Source organism: Agelaius phoeniceus, chromosome 1 (genome assembly GCF_051311805.1).
Source record: "Agelaius phoeniceus isolate bAgePho1 chromosome 1, bAgePho1.hap1, whole genome shotgun sequence".
Lineage (NCBI taxonomy): Eukaryota > Metazoa > Chordata > Aves > Passeriformes > Icteridae > Agelaius > Agelaius phoeniceus.
In genome coordinates, this window is record NC_135265.1 from 21,070,438 (window position 1) to 21,088,177 (window position 17,740).

The 17,740-nt window shown below is 41.0% G+C and overlaps 1 protein-coding gene across 1 annotated transcript in view; it reads left to right on the forward strand.

Annotated features, from left to right (window-relative positions):
- CUBN (cubilin) overlaps positions 1-17,740 on the forward strand; it is a 144,962-nt gene that overhangs the window by 48,311 nt on the left and 78,911 nt on the right. Inside the window, exons 28-29 of the mRNA XM_077191935.1 lie at positions 8,610-8,769; positions 16,684-16,865. Of these exons, the coding sequence (XP_077048050.1) occupies positions 8,610-8,769; positions 16,684-16,865 (342 nt within the window). The remainder of the gene's footprint in view (positions 1-8,609; positions 8,770-16,683; positions 16,866-17,740) is intronic.

The window sequence follows — 17,740 nt, forward strand, 5'->3', positions numbered from 1 at the left end:
GCAAAAGAGACCCCAAACTGTAACAGACAATCCCAGACAGTTCCCTCTGCCAGGTTTTCTAGGCCAGAGGGAGCCTCTTCTTCCTGGCCCTGTCCCTTGCCCTGGCAATGAAATGATGGTACAGAACAATCCCTGTGTCCTGGCCATGCCCCCTCCCACCTACTGCAAAAAATTAACCCTGTCCTGGCCAGAACCAGGACAAGGGCAGACCTTGCCCAGCCTTTGCAAGATGCCAGCAGCCTGACAAACAGATAGCAAAATTGTGTCAGGCAGCAAGACAAATTTCAGAGCTCTCTGTGCAAGTTTCACCCCTTTAGTCTGTGTATCTACTGTCAGTGTTGGAATTATCATTGGGTTAATGCAAAAGAACATCCTATGAGGGCAAACAACTGCCTGATAATAACAAATGCCTTTCTTCTGCTGCCAGTCAGGCCAGAGGTCCACTTTGGAGCAGAGCACTGCCTTGCTTGCTTACTGTCAGTGTGCTGGAGCAGCCCAGACTCTTTCAGCAACTGGGCTCACAGTGGTTAAATACCATTGCACGATTATATGAGGAATATTATTGAATGAATACAGTAATTAATATGGCATCTGCTCCTGAGAACTGTTTCATTTCCTTCTGGTGGTAGCAGGATATGTCTTTTTTTCCCTCCTTTTTTAAACCACAGTAGCATTCCAGGGATGTACCATAATATCCTTTTTCTCCATCTGGGAATACTGCATTAGATAATTGCTGCTCACACTCATCTGGTCATGCTCTTTTTTTATTAGCTTAACATAAAAATATCTTACCCTGTTTCTAGTTTTACTCCCTCTTGCAATTAGAAAATATGCTTAAACTATATTAGGAGATTACCATTATTGCATTTTATTTATGAGTGTGTCTTTCTAAAGTGCTGCAGGAATTCTTCAAGCACAGGGAATGGCTCTTCTTATGGCCATGCATTGATTTACAAAATGTCACTGGTAGTACATGTCCCTGGAGAAGCAGATGATGAATGAAATAAACCCACCCAGGTCCTGTACCCAGACATCAAATCACAGCCTGCTGGCCATGCTGCAGTGGAATCCATTTACATATTATCATGCAAGCTGGCAGCATAACAGCACATCCCTGAATTCCTGCAGGGGGTTATGGGCCTCCAGAAGAAATCCTTCAGTGTAAGACTGTAAGGATAAAAGTGACAATTCTCAGGTTTCTGTGCCAGGCTTCATATACCACTGGTATACAATGAAATCTTAGCCCATGCACTGATTTTCAGTGAGAGATCTGGATATTTAAAAGGAGAGTATCAGGCCAAAAAGCTGTCCACCCTAAACAGGACCACCTCAGCACTCTGATTTTTTGTTTTTCTAACTGCCTGCATTGCCAGAATCAAAGTACACGTTGGCTCTGCTGTTTGAAAGGTTACGTAGAAACAAAATTAGAAATGCACACAAAACCCCCGACCCCTCACACCAGCTAAATCTGTAGTGATGCCAGGGCTGCCTGGGGCATACAGAAACCTCAGATGACGAGAAGCACCAGTGAAGCCAGCACAGACTCCTCTTTTGGGCTCTCGAAATGAGTCAGACCTTCATGGACTTAGCGTTTTCCACACCCTGCCAGCTCACAGCAATGTGACTTAGCCTGTTTCTTCAGAAAAAAGCATGCTGCAGTGAAATGCCTTTGAAACACCACCACATGATGATGGTGTGCACGCCCCTTGTTGGAGAAAGAATATTCGGGACTCATCTAGTTGCAACTGGATTCTTGTTTCCTTTGTTCTTCTTCTGTACTCTAGATTTTGCTGGAAAGCCTGGCCATTATCTGTGAGTCTGTCTGCTTATCACACTCAGCACAGGGATTGCATTAAAAAAGTTAGGTTGTGGCTGGAGAAACTTCATTTAAATCAGCCAAAGATTCCCCTGATCAAAGGGGAGACCCCAGACAGCTCTGAAAAAAACACACTGAATTTTGTGGAAGGTCATGTGCACCCCCTGCACTGTTCCCATAAGCCAGCCTGGAAGCCTAAGAGGCAGGAATATTTCCTTTTTTTCTGTCTCCATTTGCTGACACCAAGCTGCGACGCTCCATGGTGTCCATAGAGCTGCATGATGCAAATTTTCTCAAATAAGGGGGGATTCCCAGAGCCCTTCCTGCCCTCTCTGGCCCTTTATGGTGTCAGTGTGATGTTCCTTCCCCTTACAGTTCAGTTCCTCTGGGCTGGCAAAGCCCGGACAGAAGCACAGCCCTGGCACTGCAAACTGTTCAGGCCACCCTGGGCTTTTCAGGGCAGGCACATTCTCCACCCCCTTAGGCACAGCCCCTGCCTTTGTAGGCAGCTTTTCACACAGATTTCTGCTGAAGAGTAACTTTGGAAATACTGTTGTCCCAAGCTCAAAAGCAGTCCTGTTCCCTCCACCATGAGTGGATTCCCGCTGCAGAGGAACCGCCTCAATTTCTGCTTTGAGGACAGCAGTCACTCAACCAAAATAGCAACAGCCTCATCACCAGGAGTGTGATCCCACTGCCACAAGGGCGTGGATCCCCAGGCAGTCCTTGGTCAGCAAAAGCTGCAGAGACACTTCAGGGACCCATCTGGACTCTGTCCACCACAGCAGGCTGATTGGGAGGAGGTGTCTTCCCAATAGAGCTTTGGAGATTTAGGATGGCATGCTGAACAAATAAGGTTTTGAGTGCAGATTTTGGGATGTATTGGCTAGGTGGATGTCTCCTAGGCATTCCTTTCTTCAGGAGCAGTTATTTCCTACTCCTGTTCTAAAACAATTTTAAAATTTAATCCAAAGCTACACCCTGCATTTCTTACATTCTTATAATTCATTAATTGCTAAAAAAATACTAGTTTCATAAAATTTCAAGAAATAGACCTTCCCTAGAAAGACAGGAATGTGCATATATGATTGTAGTTAAAAATCTTTGTTTTCTTTGAGAAGGAAGGAAATGCTAATGCAATAGGTGAAAAACTATTTTTAAAAAAATCACTCCAGTCTAATAGGGACTTCAACATTGCTCAAAATTTTAAGAGGGCTCTGATTATTTTAGGCTCAGGTTACAAGACAAAACATAGACTCAGATAAAAATGTTACTATTAAAAAATAGACATTAATTAATTTATTTATTTCCATATGTTAGATAAATCCCAGCAAGATTAACTAGTATGCCTCCATGTCTAAGTGATGCCTGATGTCAAATTCCATTGTCCTATAGATTAAAAGGGTTCATTAGTGAAAGTGTGTCATTGTGTGGAGATAAGAAAGGTGCATATGGTGGTTAGAGCATGAACTTTCATCGTAGGGCATAAACATATTGAAATAATCATATTAAATAATCATATTAAAATATTAGTTAGAACGAGTTCTTAAGGAAGGCCTTTTTCTAGCGGCAATTGCAAATTCTTATCATCATCCAAGCACAAACATAATCTTATTTTATTCTCCTGTTTGTGCAGAAGTGTCAAGGCTCCATGTAGTCAGTCAAAGTATTAAGCTGCCTTTGTTTCTGTGAAACAATGTCATTGTGGTGCTCAGCTAGCACATTGGGCCACATCCTGGAAATTTAATTTGTTTGGATTTTCCTCTGGCTGACAGACCTGCAGGTTCTTAAGTTTGCACTTTACCCTACTGGAAGGAAATGTGTTGCTTGGAAATTAATTATTTTTGTTTTTGTTAATTCTTGTTTTAACCATTAATGGTGATCTCTCTTTCGAGTGCATTCTCTTACTTGGATGAGGATTATTTTTGTTTTCTGCTTCTTTTTGTTTTCTGGTAATATATTTGTGGCAATGCCATCAAAATTTCCTTTCCAGAATTTCTTTTCCTTTCATTTCCTTTCAGGAAGAGCTATTCAGAAACCTGTAATCACTGCCTCTGGTGTTTAGATCCAAACAATCCCATATCAGCTTTCCCAGTTCTAAGAGGAAAGGGACACTTGCATGTGTCACACTGCCCTGGAGGCTCCGAGCATGGGTGGGACACTCATGGCTCTGTTGGTTTGATCCAGGGCAGTGCCTCCTTTCCTGAGCTCTGCAAATACAGCCCAGGACTGCTGCTGCTGCTGGTCCCTGTATAGAGGTTTTCTGACAGCAAATAGTTTGTTTCAAGCCTCAGTTGGAGACAATTATTACTATAATTGCTCATTATTATGATGAATTCGTGATATCTGATGACAGTATTATTTACAGTACAATGAAAGAGAACTCTCAGTATTCATAGGATAGATTTTCCCCTCATATAAAACTGAAAGTTTGTTTTTGAAGACTGTCACCTCTAGATCAAGACTATATATTATTACTAACTAGTGTACATAAGCAGCTTTTTTTCCAGAGCTGATTAGGCATGGGCTTTCCCTCTGCAATATTTTTCCTGGTGAAAAAAATCCCCATGCCTATAGAAATAACATTCTCCAGGAGAAAACTGATATTTTGCCTTAACAATCCCTTCCCCCCACCTCCCTGCTCCCCACCCTCTAGTTTTCTGCCGGGAAAACTGAACAGATGGAGTCTTACTACCAGTCTGAAAGGCTCCCTTTTGCAAGACAGAGTAAGCTTGACAAGGCAGTCGGCTAGAAAATTGTCCCTACCTCGAGTATGTCCAAATGGAACACATTCCAAGGTTATTTTCCCCATTTTTTTATAGATCTTTATTTCTTCCAAGTAGAGGAAACCTCATTTTCCAGTCAGCTCAGTCCTTGAGCCCCTGCTCCAGTTCTGGTAATGAGCTTTTCTGTGACACAGGTCATGCCCTTTTGCTTTGCTCCTCCAAAGAGAAGCGAACAGCTGTGGCCTCCAGGGCACCATTATTGGTGTTAGTGACATATTTCCAGGCTGAAGAGTCAGAAGAGCCAAAATGCAATACTGGTGGCCATGGTGTCCCCCAGGAGAGCTGCCCAAGCCAAGCCCTTCCTGCAGCTTTTGCTAGTCCTGCTCTCCCAGCCCTGTTCTAATGTACAGCAGATGGTTTTCAGCTGCCACTTGGCTGTGGGGCAGTCACACAGCTTGATTTACCCCTTAGAGAGCTGGTACCTCCCCTTTTTACCTTCATGTCAACCTAGACACTTGCTCCTAGGGAGCCTGGTAAGGAGTTCCTTCTAGCAGTTATTGAGCCATGCCCAATAATTCATTTGAGCATAACCCATCCCCCCTGGACCCAGGGCTGCAGGCTGCTGCAATGATGTGTTCTCCTTGCTGCAAAGGGCAAATGCTCCTTTTTAAGGAGAGGCTAAGGATTTGAATGTGTGTTGCAGGTGTCTGCCTGTTTTGCTGGTTGAATTGTCTGCCAAAATTATTATGAAGTGCTTGGATTTTCTGGTGGAGGCTAAAAGGTCTGAACAAATAAATATATTACAAAACCGATATATACACAAAAAGGGAACAAGCACTTTCTTCCCAATGGGGAGCTGGAAGAGAGTCAAATTACCAGTTCCTGGAGTCAGTATGGTGCAGGAGTGACTAATACACTGCCCCAAAATCCAATTGTCTTGCACAATTATAAGGAGTATCTTGCCTCATATAGACTGCAGAAGAACCTTCCCTCAATTTGCAGCAGTTTAAGATAACACAGCTGACAAAGCAGGACCTGACACAAGAAACATTATCTCAGATATCAGGAGAGAAATTATGGCTCATGAGAGCTGTGTGCAGCTTCAGTTTCCCTTGCCTGTGTTTGTGTGAGAGCAAAAGGTGGTTTGAGAAGTTCAAAATGCCCTGTGAAAACACACAGCTGTTCCCTTCATTTAGAAATGAAAGACAGCTCAAAAAAGCCAGCTGTAATTCTAGCAGTCGTGGTTCTGCCTCTCTCAATGAGTTACAGCTGGCCAGGCACTCAAATTCCCTGTGAAATGCTGCTCTGAACTCAAAGCCACGGGGCAGCACGGCATGAAGGCATTGCCATAGTAACCATGCTTTGTGGCTAGAAAAACTGATGGACTGTTTTCAGAGGAGATGACATAGAAATGTGGCATTCTCTGACTTAGATAAAAATAATACACTCTTGATGAATCAAATTGCAGGAGATGCATGAAGCTTTTTTTTTTGTTGCTGTTTGGAAGTTTCTGGGTATGATTCAGTCCATAGTTCTTTAGAATGGGTTTGCATTTGTAATCACTAGAATTAACAGTACATTGTAAATATCTACCTTGACATAGTTTTAGCTACTCTTCAGAGTGATCTCCACATTGATTCATTCTTCACCATTCATATTTTTCTGGTGTAAGATTTCCATGGCTTGAAGCCACAGAAATATGAGTAGTATACACCACAAATTGATCAAAGGAAGTACTATTAAAACATCTAATTGGATCTGACTTGATTTCATTTTTCTGAACTTATGCCTTGAAAGAATGTGTAAAGCTCTCATGCTGGCTTGGAAGAAGGTCATACCTGTATTGCTGGGCATGGAACAGCTCATCTGTCTATCAGGTGGTCCTTCAAATTTTATATGTGGAAAGAATATAGATTGATATTTAACATATTGCCATCTAATCTTTAGGACAATTTCATATTTACTTTCAAACACATCTGATCACTACCAGCAATGTGTCTGCAATTAGAAACTTTCAATCTTTTCTGATTTCACCAAGAGAAACCAAATAGAGTGGTAGTTCTCAATTTGCAATGCACTTAGCTTGCTTTGAGCTTCTCATTGTATTAGACTGATGGTCACCAGTCATTAAATAGGCATGGAATATTATCATAGAATTATTCCTGCAATTTGACCCTAACTTCTGGCAGAATTACATGGTTGTTGTTTTTTAATTAAAAAATCCCCAACATTTAAACTGGACTGTCTGCTAGAGAATTTGATGCTATTCAAGTTTCTTGGTCCCAACTCTGTTTTAAATGAGTAACAAGATTTCTGAAGATTCTGCAAGATCAGCATCTTCAGCAGAAAGGCTGAGGGAGCAGAAAGGCTGGGGGTTAATGACTTATTCTTATTTGAAAGTCTGCCAGAAAATATGCATGAAAATTAGCAGCTAGCATGGTCAATCAATATTTGCTGAAATGTATTTCCATAGTATGACTTATACAGTACTGAACATAGCAGAACTCTTAGTGGAATCAAAGATATTTGGAAAACAGATTTGAATGGAGAGCAAAGATAAATAAACCTTTGCTGTTTTTCTAGAGATCATAGATTTTATTCTTTGCACAGAGACAACTTTACGGTAATGGCTTCAGAAAAGAGAAAAGTTTTTGTTGAAATTCTCTAAGGAAACATGCCAAAAATGCACAATGAGAATGTTCAGACATGGTTTCTGTGCCAGTAATTTGCTGGCTTGTGTTAGGAAGATATGCTTTGTAAGACAAAAGATCAGATGAGCTGTCACAAAGTGATAATAAAGGACAAGGACTGCTGTTTTCCTAAACTTTAAGAATTGTAGTAACCAAGGTAGAAATAATAAAGCAAGTCCTAACTTGAAAATAACCAGCAATCTGATATTGTAAATCAAAGGCAATCTAGCTAAAATGTTTCATTTTTACTAGCTTTGCAAAAATTACATTCCTCATGCCTGAAAAATGACACTGAGTTATGGGGTATTTGGAGAGAACACAGAGGTGTGTTCAGTGTGATTTGCTGGATTTGAAAAGACTTCCAAAACTAGAATTTGAAATACCATTTAAACCTGTCTGGAGACAACAAATGTAAAGAAGTTAAAAAGCTCTAAGCATTTACTATCACACCATCAAAAGATGTATTAAGTGTTTTCATTTAATTGTGAGTATATGACTGCCTTCAGACATCATTTAAATATTTAAATACAGAAATATTTCCCTAGCATTTTGTTGTTCTGAGTGTTTGGTTGATTTTAGATTTTTTTTAAGAGTGGCAATGTTTTAAGAGTGGGATGGAGGATTCCTCAGCTGTGTTTAGAGAACACAAAGGTTTTCAGGCTGGCTATATCTGACTGATCACTGACTGTCAAAATACCAGCACATAGGGTATGACAAGGAAATCAAATTTCAGTAGCATGGCTCAGTACAGTTTTCCTCCAAATCAAGACTTTAGCATGAGATTATGAAAACATAAATAAACACATATGAAATCTCCTTGTGTTTTTGAAGATTTACTTTCCTTCTGGTTTTCAGTTTGTCCTCACCACTCTGGGAAGCCATTGTGATGTTGACTGCTTGGTTTTCTCCATCAGAAGCCCAGGCAGTTCACTTGGCTGCAGCCTTAAACAGATGGAGATGTAAACAGATGAGTTGTAACCAAGGGGTTTGGAGGCACTCAGCCTGTTGGGTGCATGGGCAAATCAGACCCACGACATCCTCTTTTTCTTTCTATTTCTGTTCACTGCCACTTGCCCTTTATCTTTTTCCCCAGCAACCCCCAATACACACCAAAACAGAAACAGCAAACCCTTCCCACTGCACACAGGGTGCAGCCAGGTTTAAAGACATATTGGCGTTGTATTTACTCATCATTTTACTCAAATCTTTCCACACTCCCCAGGCTCATATTGCTGTACAAGGGTGGCCAGTGGGAGAAGTGTCACTATTTTGGGTTTGTTTTTGTTTTTTTTTAATTCTGTACAAAACATTGGGAAGCTGCTTAATTGAGGAGCTTCTTTTTACTCACTGGCTTTTTTTTTTTTAATTTCATTTCAGCTCTATGATGGGCCTGATGCACAATCCAGCCTGATAGGCACTTTCTGTGGACAGTCTCTTCCACTGGCAGGGAGCACTACAGGGACCAGCCTTCATGTGGAGTTTTACTCTGATGGACTGAATGCGAGAAGTGGGTTCCAGATGCTATGGCATGTTGATGGTAAGTGAGCCAGGCTTCCTCTGGGAAGGTTTCCTTCCCTGAATGTGTAAAGGAGTTCCAGCTTATGCCACTCTATGCCATCTAAGTAGAAATAACCCATTGCAGCTCTAAATCCATTGCATTTCCTCGTAATTGTACACATACTTTCCCAGTGGATGTTTCTGCACATGCACACCATCACAGATCAGCTGATTGGAGACTGAGAGCTGTTAGTGAAATGTGCTTCCATTTCCAGGAGTAGGCACAGGGATGAGGGGCGTGTCCAGAATTTCTGTAATGAACAGGAGATAGATGCTGTCATGGGAAACTGTGAGTGACTTGAGCTTTTTAATGGGAACATTCAGCCCTCAGTTTTCCCCATTCTATAGACTTCTGTTTTCTGTGCAGGCTTCTCTCTAGTTCAATTGGGTGGTACTTGTTTCCTGTGGTAGTGTCCACTTCCAGCTGATCCCGCCCCATTTTTCTGCATGAAATAACATTGGCCAGGACGTGCATTGGGTGTCTTCTTTTGTTCTTGCATGTCATGAAAACTGTCACAGGCAGGCCTTATTAAACAGGCAAGCATGCAAGCCAACTATAAACAAATCTGTTAATGATTTTAAAACAGCAAACTATGTTTGCAGTTTCTTCATAAGTGAGGTTACAAATGTAGTATTTTTGCTCTGCTTATTTAACAGCAGTTGTGTGCTGTAACAAGGTTAAATCGTGTGCCATTGTACATCCCACCAAAGGGGTTCCAGCCTTGAAAATAATTGAGTTGCCCCAGTTGCCCTGTCTGTCTCATCAGTCAGCAGCATTCAGGTTTGACTGCATTTGAAGCAGATGAAGAGGGCAGCAGAGGCCCCGCTGCAGGTTGCTGAGGCTGCTGAACACGGTTTGGATGGAAGCTCCTTGCCCTAGCACAGACTGCTGGAGCTTGAAGGCTCCCAAAGGGCTCTGCCAGCTCCCAAGAGGTGCCTTGCATTCAGCAGGGGGAATGAGGGAGCGTTTCTGGGTAGGGGAGGGACACAGGCTGGGAGTGGGATGTGTAGCAGGAGCCAGCAGGGGAAGGGCCCCAGCACAAAGGTACCTTCTTGTGCTTCGGGGTGATGTCATCCTGGAGCTGCACAAAAGAAGAAAAAGCAGAGGCTTTTATGCACAGCCAGATGACATCAGTTCCATACAGTAGCCATGGTGCTGGGTTAACTTGCTTTTCTAAAGCTCTCAAAGCTTCCCAGAATCTGCCTGCATGGTAAACACTCTGGTGCTTTCTCTCCTTTCCCAGCCCTCTGCCGTCCTTTGCTGCACTGCCATTCATTTCTCTGTCAGGCAGCTCTGCCCTTCTGTTCATTCCCGTACACTGAGCTCCACCCTGATGCTGCACAGGGCTCAGGCTGCTAATGTGGGGCTGTGTCTAAGCCCAGACCAGGACCTGTGGGGTCAGATAGGCCTGGCTCTCAGGGAATGTCATTGCTGGCTCAGAACGTCACAGCTGTGACTTCTGACAGCTTGCAATGTGAGTGCAAGTTCCTCCAGAGCTGACCACAGTTGTTATCTTTTTGTTCATTCCAAAAATTTCCCTTCCATTTCTCTGTTGGTGTCATGCACAAATACAGCTATTCCTCTTACTCTTGGTGGCTACATTGCCTGGTTGCCCTAGAGTAAATAAATTAGATATGTCCCTGTGGCTGGGGTACTATATTTACCTCTCCCTTCTGAAAATCTTTCAAGTTCATAAAAAAATTCACTGGAAAAAGTCTCCTTGTCTAGGGGAACTGATCAGGAGATGCAGCCTTTGAGTGGGTATTTCAGAGTGAAGCATTTGGGTCCCTTCTTCCCTGAGTGCAAATTCCTAGGGCAATCTACATCCAGATCTGGTAACATCTCACCTGACAAGAAAATAACAGAGCTACATATATTGCTGAGAGAAGGGCTTTTATTTCTGCTCAAGTGACAAATGTGTGCTCTGGAGTTCAAGCTGCTGTGAGCTATTTCTCAGGCTGTCCATGTGCTCCTTAACTGGCAGTTGTGAAGCCTCTATGAGATATATATCAAGGACATTCACATGTTTTGATGGTAAAGAGAGCAGCACTTATATTTTCCATGTGCCTGATAGATTTTGACACTCTTCCCAGAAGCTTTTTTGCAGTTGTGAGGTGGTCAAAAAAAGACAAAAGCTTACCTCATTGATAGCTGATCTGAATAGCCCCTCCTGCCATAGATGAAGCAAAACTGTTTTGATTTAAAATATTTGCGTCTGATCTTTCCAGCTGCTGAGGAAACCTGCTTTAAAAAGTGGCTTCTTTGAAAACCTAAAGGCTTTTACAAGGACAGAATTTGTAACTGTTCTTAAGAGAATGCTTTTATGTATGCTTAAAAGTATCCTATGTAATTTTAACTTGAAAAAAAAAATTGAAATAGAAAGAATAGAAATAGAAAAAATAGAAATAGAAATAATAGAAATAGAAAACAACTGGAACTAGAAAGAAACAGAATAGACAGTTCTAGCGCAGAGAAGTAAATTTAAAAATTACTTTGGTTGTGAAATAACATTGTTCTTCTAAGGGAGTTTCATTGATGAGGATGGATTTTAAAATGATTTGGCTAAATCACTAATGTTTTATTCTGCAGTCAAGGCCTCAAAAGGATTATTTGCCAGTGGAAAGCTTGAATCTGCAAGGTGCTTATTCTACTTTCACTCTGTTTTAGGAAGTTTAATATTGGCAAATATATATGGGACATATACTGGCCCTTTGAGAACGAACAAACTTGTGGTAACAGTCTGGATATTGCAAAGATGGAATGCCAATCAAATTGCTTTCCCTAAAAAAAAGTCAGGAGGCCAAGAGGGCAAAGGTCTCTGAGTGCAAAATTACACCAGTGCCAACTGTCATATCTGAGGAGACACATATTTCCTGCACACATCACTTACCTTATTAAGCAATGTGCATGTAGGGCCTCACTGCTTTATATTTACATCTGCATTGCATTGCAAGCTCTCTCATTTGGCTGCTTCATGGTCAATAGACCTTTTCAATTTCATTGTCTCTTCTCAGCATTTCTCAGTCCAAATTTGCACCAATTTCTGTTTCACATTGTCAGATTTATGTGTCAGGTCAAATGCTAAAGTTTGTTGGTTCTTCAGAGAAGCCCTTCAGAAACAGAGGCTAGATGAAGATGCAGAAGCCATTCACTGGAGACATTTTTCAGGCATCCATTAGGATTGCTGAACAGAATATCACCCTTCAGGTCAGCAAGGGAGCTGAGGTCCAGATTTTCTAAGCCTGAATCATAGCTCTGTTGTTTATTTCTTGGGTAAGCTTTGGCAAATTGCCATTTTTTCAGTTTCTGAAAATGGCTATTCCTTTTCAGTGTCTTTCTGTCACATTAAGTCTAAGGATGAACAAGGTCTGATATTAACAAATCAGAAAGCAAAGAAAAACCTGAAACAGATCTCCCTTGAATTTTTACTCTCTTGCATAAACCCTTATCATGTAAATTATTCTACTTCATCCATTGGATAATACTCTGTAACCAAACCTACCCAAGAGAGCAAAAGTTTTCAGAATCAAATCCAAATTATACTTCACACAGTATTATTGTAGTACAGGCACATGTTTATAGTACATGCTCCTTGCAGTTAGGGTGAGCTTATGTTTACTGAAATGATTCACCCTGAGCACCACAACTGGAAAACTCTGTTCCTTTCATTTCCCTAACTTTGGTTTATGCAGGAGCAGTGCAAGTTCTCTTTAACCTTTATGGATGGGATTTTTCTAGCATGTGGCTAAAAACATACCCCTGAATAAATCTGAAAACCTAGCAAATAATAAAGTTTTCCACAGATTACAACATTTCTGTTCAGCTATAATTTTTTTTGAGAATAGGGATTCTTCTTTGGCTAATGAACACCATCTGCTAACCAGACAGGCAGTAATATGGAAAGATCTGTAAATCATTGCTTGCACAATCTTCAATGAATACGTAAATTTTAGTCAGAGGAAAGCAAAACCACCAAATATATGTTTCCTAAGTTTTCTGTTTGTTGTCTGATTTCCTAGCAACTAACACCAGAGTAGGTAGTAGTTGTCAGTATTTTCAGGGGAATTCCAGGACCTTTACACTACTAAAAGAGTCCCTCCCCTTTCTTATTTTTTTTCTCTGTTTAACTGCAGGGCTGAAATGTTCAAAATTACTGCAAGGAGGTTGGCACAAACTGGTCATATGCTGTATGCAGCTCAGCTGCAAGCAACTTTTCCACAGTGCAGCTGTCTGCATGTCACAGCACAGACTGTGCATTTCTGTGCTGAGAACAACTTTTAAAGATGTTTCACTAGGAGCAGAATGGCTTGGTATTAATCACTATTATTTCAGTGAAAGATAAAGTAATGCTGCTATTTTTTTTTATTCCTAAAGATCAACATTTTTTACTTTGTTGCTATAAACAGCAAAAATTCCATTTTTTTCAATAGAATCAAAATTTTATTTGATGTTTGCAGATAAATACAAACATTGGGAGAAGGTTTGTACTCATGTAACTTTGTAATCAAAGTTTCATAAGCATTTCAAAAAGTTCATTATTTGAGTTTTCTCATTTTGGCATTGTAGAGCAATCCTGCAAGTGAGCAAGTGAGTTTAAATTGGGAACACATGTTTTAATCTCTTAAGTATTTATGTAAATATTTTTTAAAAATCAACTAGCATCTATATTTTCAGCAAAGTGCAACAGAATTGACTCTCACCTCATCCTTATAAAGAACAGAAACACCATGCACAGACTTCCTGGCCAGAGTTCAGAGATAGAGCTTCTACTCTGATGTGGAGGTTTCTTGTGGCATATGCTGGTCAGTCAAAATAATTCAGGTGTGAAGTTCATATTTGCAAAGATCAGTGAGCTCTTCTTTCTGCTATTAGTCAGTGAATGCTTAGGCATAAACTCAAGTAATTCAGATCTTTTTTGCAAAAAGCTTATAAGAAATTAGTCTCAGAGACCTAAACTTTACCTTCATTTTGCTAAAGCACTTAAAAGGAATCACTCCATTAAAAAAAAAAAGGAAAAAAAAAAAGCCTTTTCTGGGAACATTTTTAATTAGAAGAAAAGAAATGAGACATTAAAAGCAGTTTGACCTTTTTACTCATGTGCTTCCAGAGAATGTTGATTGAGCTCAGAGGAAATAAAATATAAACCTCTCTGGAGAGGGAGTGTGAGTAATCTGAATGCTACCTACAAGGGTTGCATGGAAGAAAGGTCTGTGCCTCAAAGACCTGCACACAGGCTTTCCTTTCCTCTGAGCCATTTCAGGTTTAAATAAAAAACGTCTTTTGTGGCTATCGGGAAACCCTGAGTAGGAGAAGCTGAGTCATAAATGCCTGTTAGGTTTTAAAATGTTCCCAGCTTTCTTTGAGCTGAGATAAATAGCAATTGTCTATTTCAGCAGGCAGTTTTGCCTGCTGAAACTCCCCTGACCCTGTTCCCACCCCCTCAGGAGCCGAGACATTAAGTCTGGTTGTTGAGAAATCTTTCTGTTTCCCAAGCTGGAAAGCAGCTTTTTCCTCCTGAGCAAAGCTCTGTCCTTTGGCTGTGTAATTCCAGCTGCTGAGGGGAAAGAAAGGTTGCAAATTCCACTGAGAGGCTTCCCCAACGATGACACCTTTTTTTTTTCAAGTTGAAAACCTCAGTAACCTGGTTTCTTTAGAGGAAAACCAGGCCATCTTCTAAAGGCACTGGGAGGAAAAAGGGATGGTGCTTTACACTGAAGCCTTCTTCCTCTCCATCTCACTGAACAGAAACATGCATGGATATCAAAGTTTCAGGGGATTTAACTTTTACCTGTGCTGACAGCCTCAGGGGAGGAAGTGCACTGCCTTTTTCTCCATAGAGATCAAAGGCAATATTGGTTTAAAATACACTTAAAATCTTCTTCAGTTCCTAAACTGAGATGCCCAGTAGCTTGGCAGTGTAGCTTTGTGACTGCAGGGCAGGCCACCTCTGGCTGCTCCATGTGCAGCAAGGTGGGCAAAAGGGAGAAGAGCTAAGCCTGTGCCAATTCACCTGTGAGACAACTATGGAAAGGTTCATCTGGATCAGTGGGAATTCTTTTGTTTAAAAGGTGCTTTGCTGGTGGATACTGTGTGATGGACTGAGAGAGATCAGTGTTACATAGCTGGCATGGCCTCACAACTGTATTTAGATATCTCCTTTTTTAGCTTAAAATAGATTCTTATAGCTTTGCTCCCTTTCAGATCTGCTGCTCTTTCCCCTCATAGATTTGTGTCTTGCAGTCCTAGAAGTGCTATAGCCAACTATGAGGAAGTCAAAGTCAGGTTTTCTGTGTGAAGCTGAAAAACTCAATGGTAGAAATGATGGTAAATGCTTCTGAGACTTAGCAGCCACAAGTTTGGCATGAAAGACATTGAGGAAAATATTTGTACTTAGCTGAAGATCTTGATCTACAGCTTCCTGAAATATGGTGCAAAGCAGAGCAATGGCCAGACACCTTATTCAAATTGCAAATTATTCCTAGATTTAATAGAGATTGAAGGAGTTTTACACATCTGTGTGTATATGTTGAGCAGATCAAAGGAGTGTTTTATTTGGTTTATGTTATGAAATACCTCCTATAAATAAAGGCTCTGATAGAGATGCTATTTATCACTTCTGACATACCACAGTATTTGCCTCTGGGAATATAGAGCTCATGGTTTGTGAGATGGTTTTCTTAAGTATTTTGGGGCTTTTCAATGTGACAGAACCTTTCCTCTGGAGATGAAGCCAAAGGAATTGATGGAGTGTGGGTATTACAAAGCTCAAGTGAACCTATAAATTTTGTGTAAGCAAAATATCAGTGCCTAAATGAAACACTTGGGGGGCTTGTAATGTAAAGAGCAAAAGAAAATTGCTGCTGGAAAGCAGAATGGCACACACAAAAGATCAAACACAGAATCCTTTTTCTTTCTGCATGTGACAGGTACATAGCCACCCTACTGGCTTTTCTAAAGGTAAGGTTTCACTATGAATGTAGCTGATCTAAATCTGCCCTGATTCTGGGAGTGCTGCTGTGCCTTCCTGCCCTATTTATGCCTGAACTTGTGGACTGAGGCAGGAATAGCATCTTCCCAGGAATTCATTAAAGAGAGGCTAGTGCTGCACTTAGCACATCTCCATAAAGCAATGATAAAACTGGTCTCAGATGTTCAGCTGCTTTGTCCTGGTAAACCAGGGCCTGCATTTCATCTGAAAAAAGACTGGTTTCTTTTTTCAGACTGGCTCACAGTATGTAAGAACTTAGTCACCCCAGGGTCTGGGGAGTGGTGTTAGGACAATGCTTTCTTATCTGAAAAAAAACAAACCATAACCTTTCAAACACAGCTTGTTTTACAATTGCACTGTTACAATTGAATAAAGAAAAGAACATTAAACAGACCAAGTGTCAGAAAGTTGGTTTATCCACTGTGATCTGGCAGCTTGTAATCATGCTCAGTAGGCTGAGGCAAGTTGTATTGTCTTTAATTTCATGATTTTTAAAGCAGTGGGAAATGGCTTTTTTACAATAGAAAGACCTCCCTATGATAACTTAGCTTGTGCATTATTTGAAGTCAGTAAGAGCTGAGAATGGATCTGATTTAGCTTTTTTGAACTGATAAAGTTAGAAGCCAATAAAAAAAAAATCACTTTTTTTCTCTATCTCAGCAGTCAGAGGAGATGCTGAGGTTTGGTACCAAATGCACCAAAACAGGAGGTGAAGTACTTCCTGCACAGGCAGTGCAAACTGCTCCAGCCTGCCATTCTCTTCCTGGGTTCCCTGTGGCAGAGCAGACCTTCCAGCCCAGAGTGCACATTTGTCAATGAAATGGACAGGCCACTGCCTGTCCTTATCAGAGCTGTCAGAGAGTTTTTCCAGACCTCCTCACCAGGCTGCTTTGCTTTGTTGTTAGGTTGTGGAGAAGAACTCTCTGGCCCTTCTGGTTCATTTCACAGCCCTGGCTACCCCAACAGATACCCAAGCAATAGGGAATGCATCTGGTACATCCACACAGCCCCTGGCACCAGCATTCATCTCACCATCCAGGAATTCGACATTGAGTACCACCCAAACTGCAGCTATGATGTTTTGGAGGTAAGAGCATTTACTCCTCTAAAATGCACAAGTTATATTCATTTCTGTCTGGAACAGATAATCCCAAGAACTGCAGATGCAGAACAATTCTACCACAATTTCCTGTTTCTGCTGAGGCTACAGTTATGTTCAACAGGTATTGTCACAGAAGCCCTAATGTTCTTATTATATTTTGCTTTTATACCTTTGGTGACTGTATACCTTAATTATGATGTTATGCACTGTATGCTTCCTAACAAAAGACAAAACTCCTTTGAAAAACTTAGTCTTAAAAACTCCACCTTTTATAAAGAACTAAGTGTAGGGTATGTGCTGTATGAAGAATATTTCCTGATGCAAAGGAAGATGATGGATCACTGTGGGGCATAACTCAGGTGAGATCTTGTGTAGGGCCCTCCAAGGATGTGGAGAGATTTATAACCCTGAGTGATGAAATTTAGGAAGAATCTTTGCACACAACAACAACAACAAAGAGGCAATATCCTAGTCACCTTAGGGTGGTGGAAAAAGGAGAAAAGGAGCCCCTCTAAGGATGTTCTGACCTCCTTGAAGAGACTCATAAGACTGGATGATCCTGTTATAGATGACATCTTTTCACTCATGTTGGTAAGCAACCAAGTGATCAATCTCAGCTAACAGAGTTGAATAGGCTTCCAGTACAGGAAGAAGGGACAGGAAATAATTTCAGGAAGCACTTTAGAGTTACAGACTTTCTAAACTGCTCTCACTAGAGACATTTGAGATCACCAATGGAGGTACACTTGTTGTGACTTTTTGTCAGTGTTGATACATGGGTGACTTTTCAATGTTTTTGAAATGAATGCAAAAGACTGATTAAGAGAACTTGTACCGCTCTGCTGCAGCCTTTCTTCTCC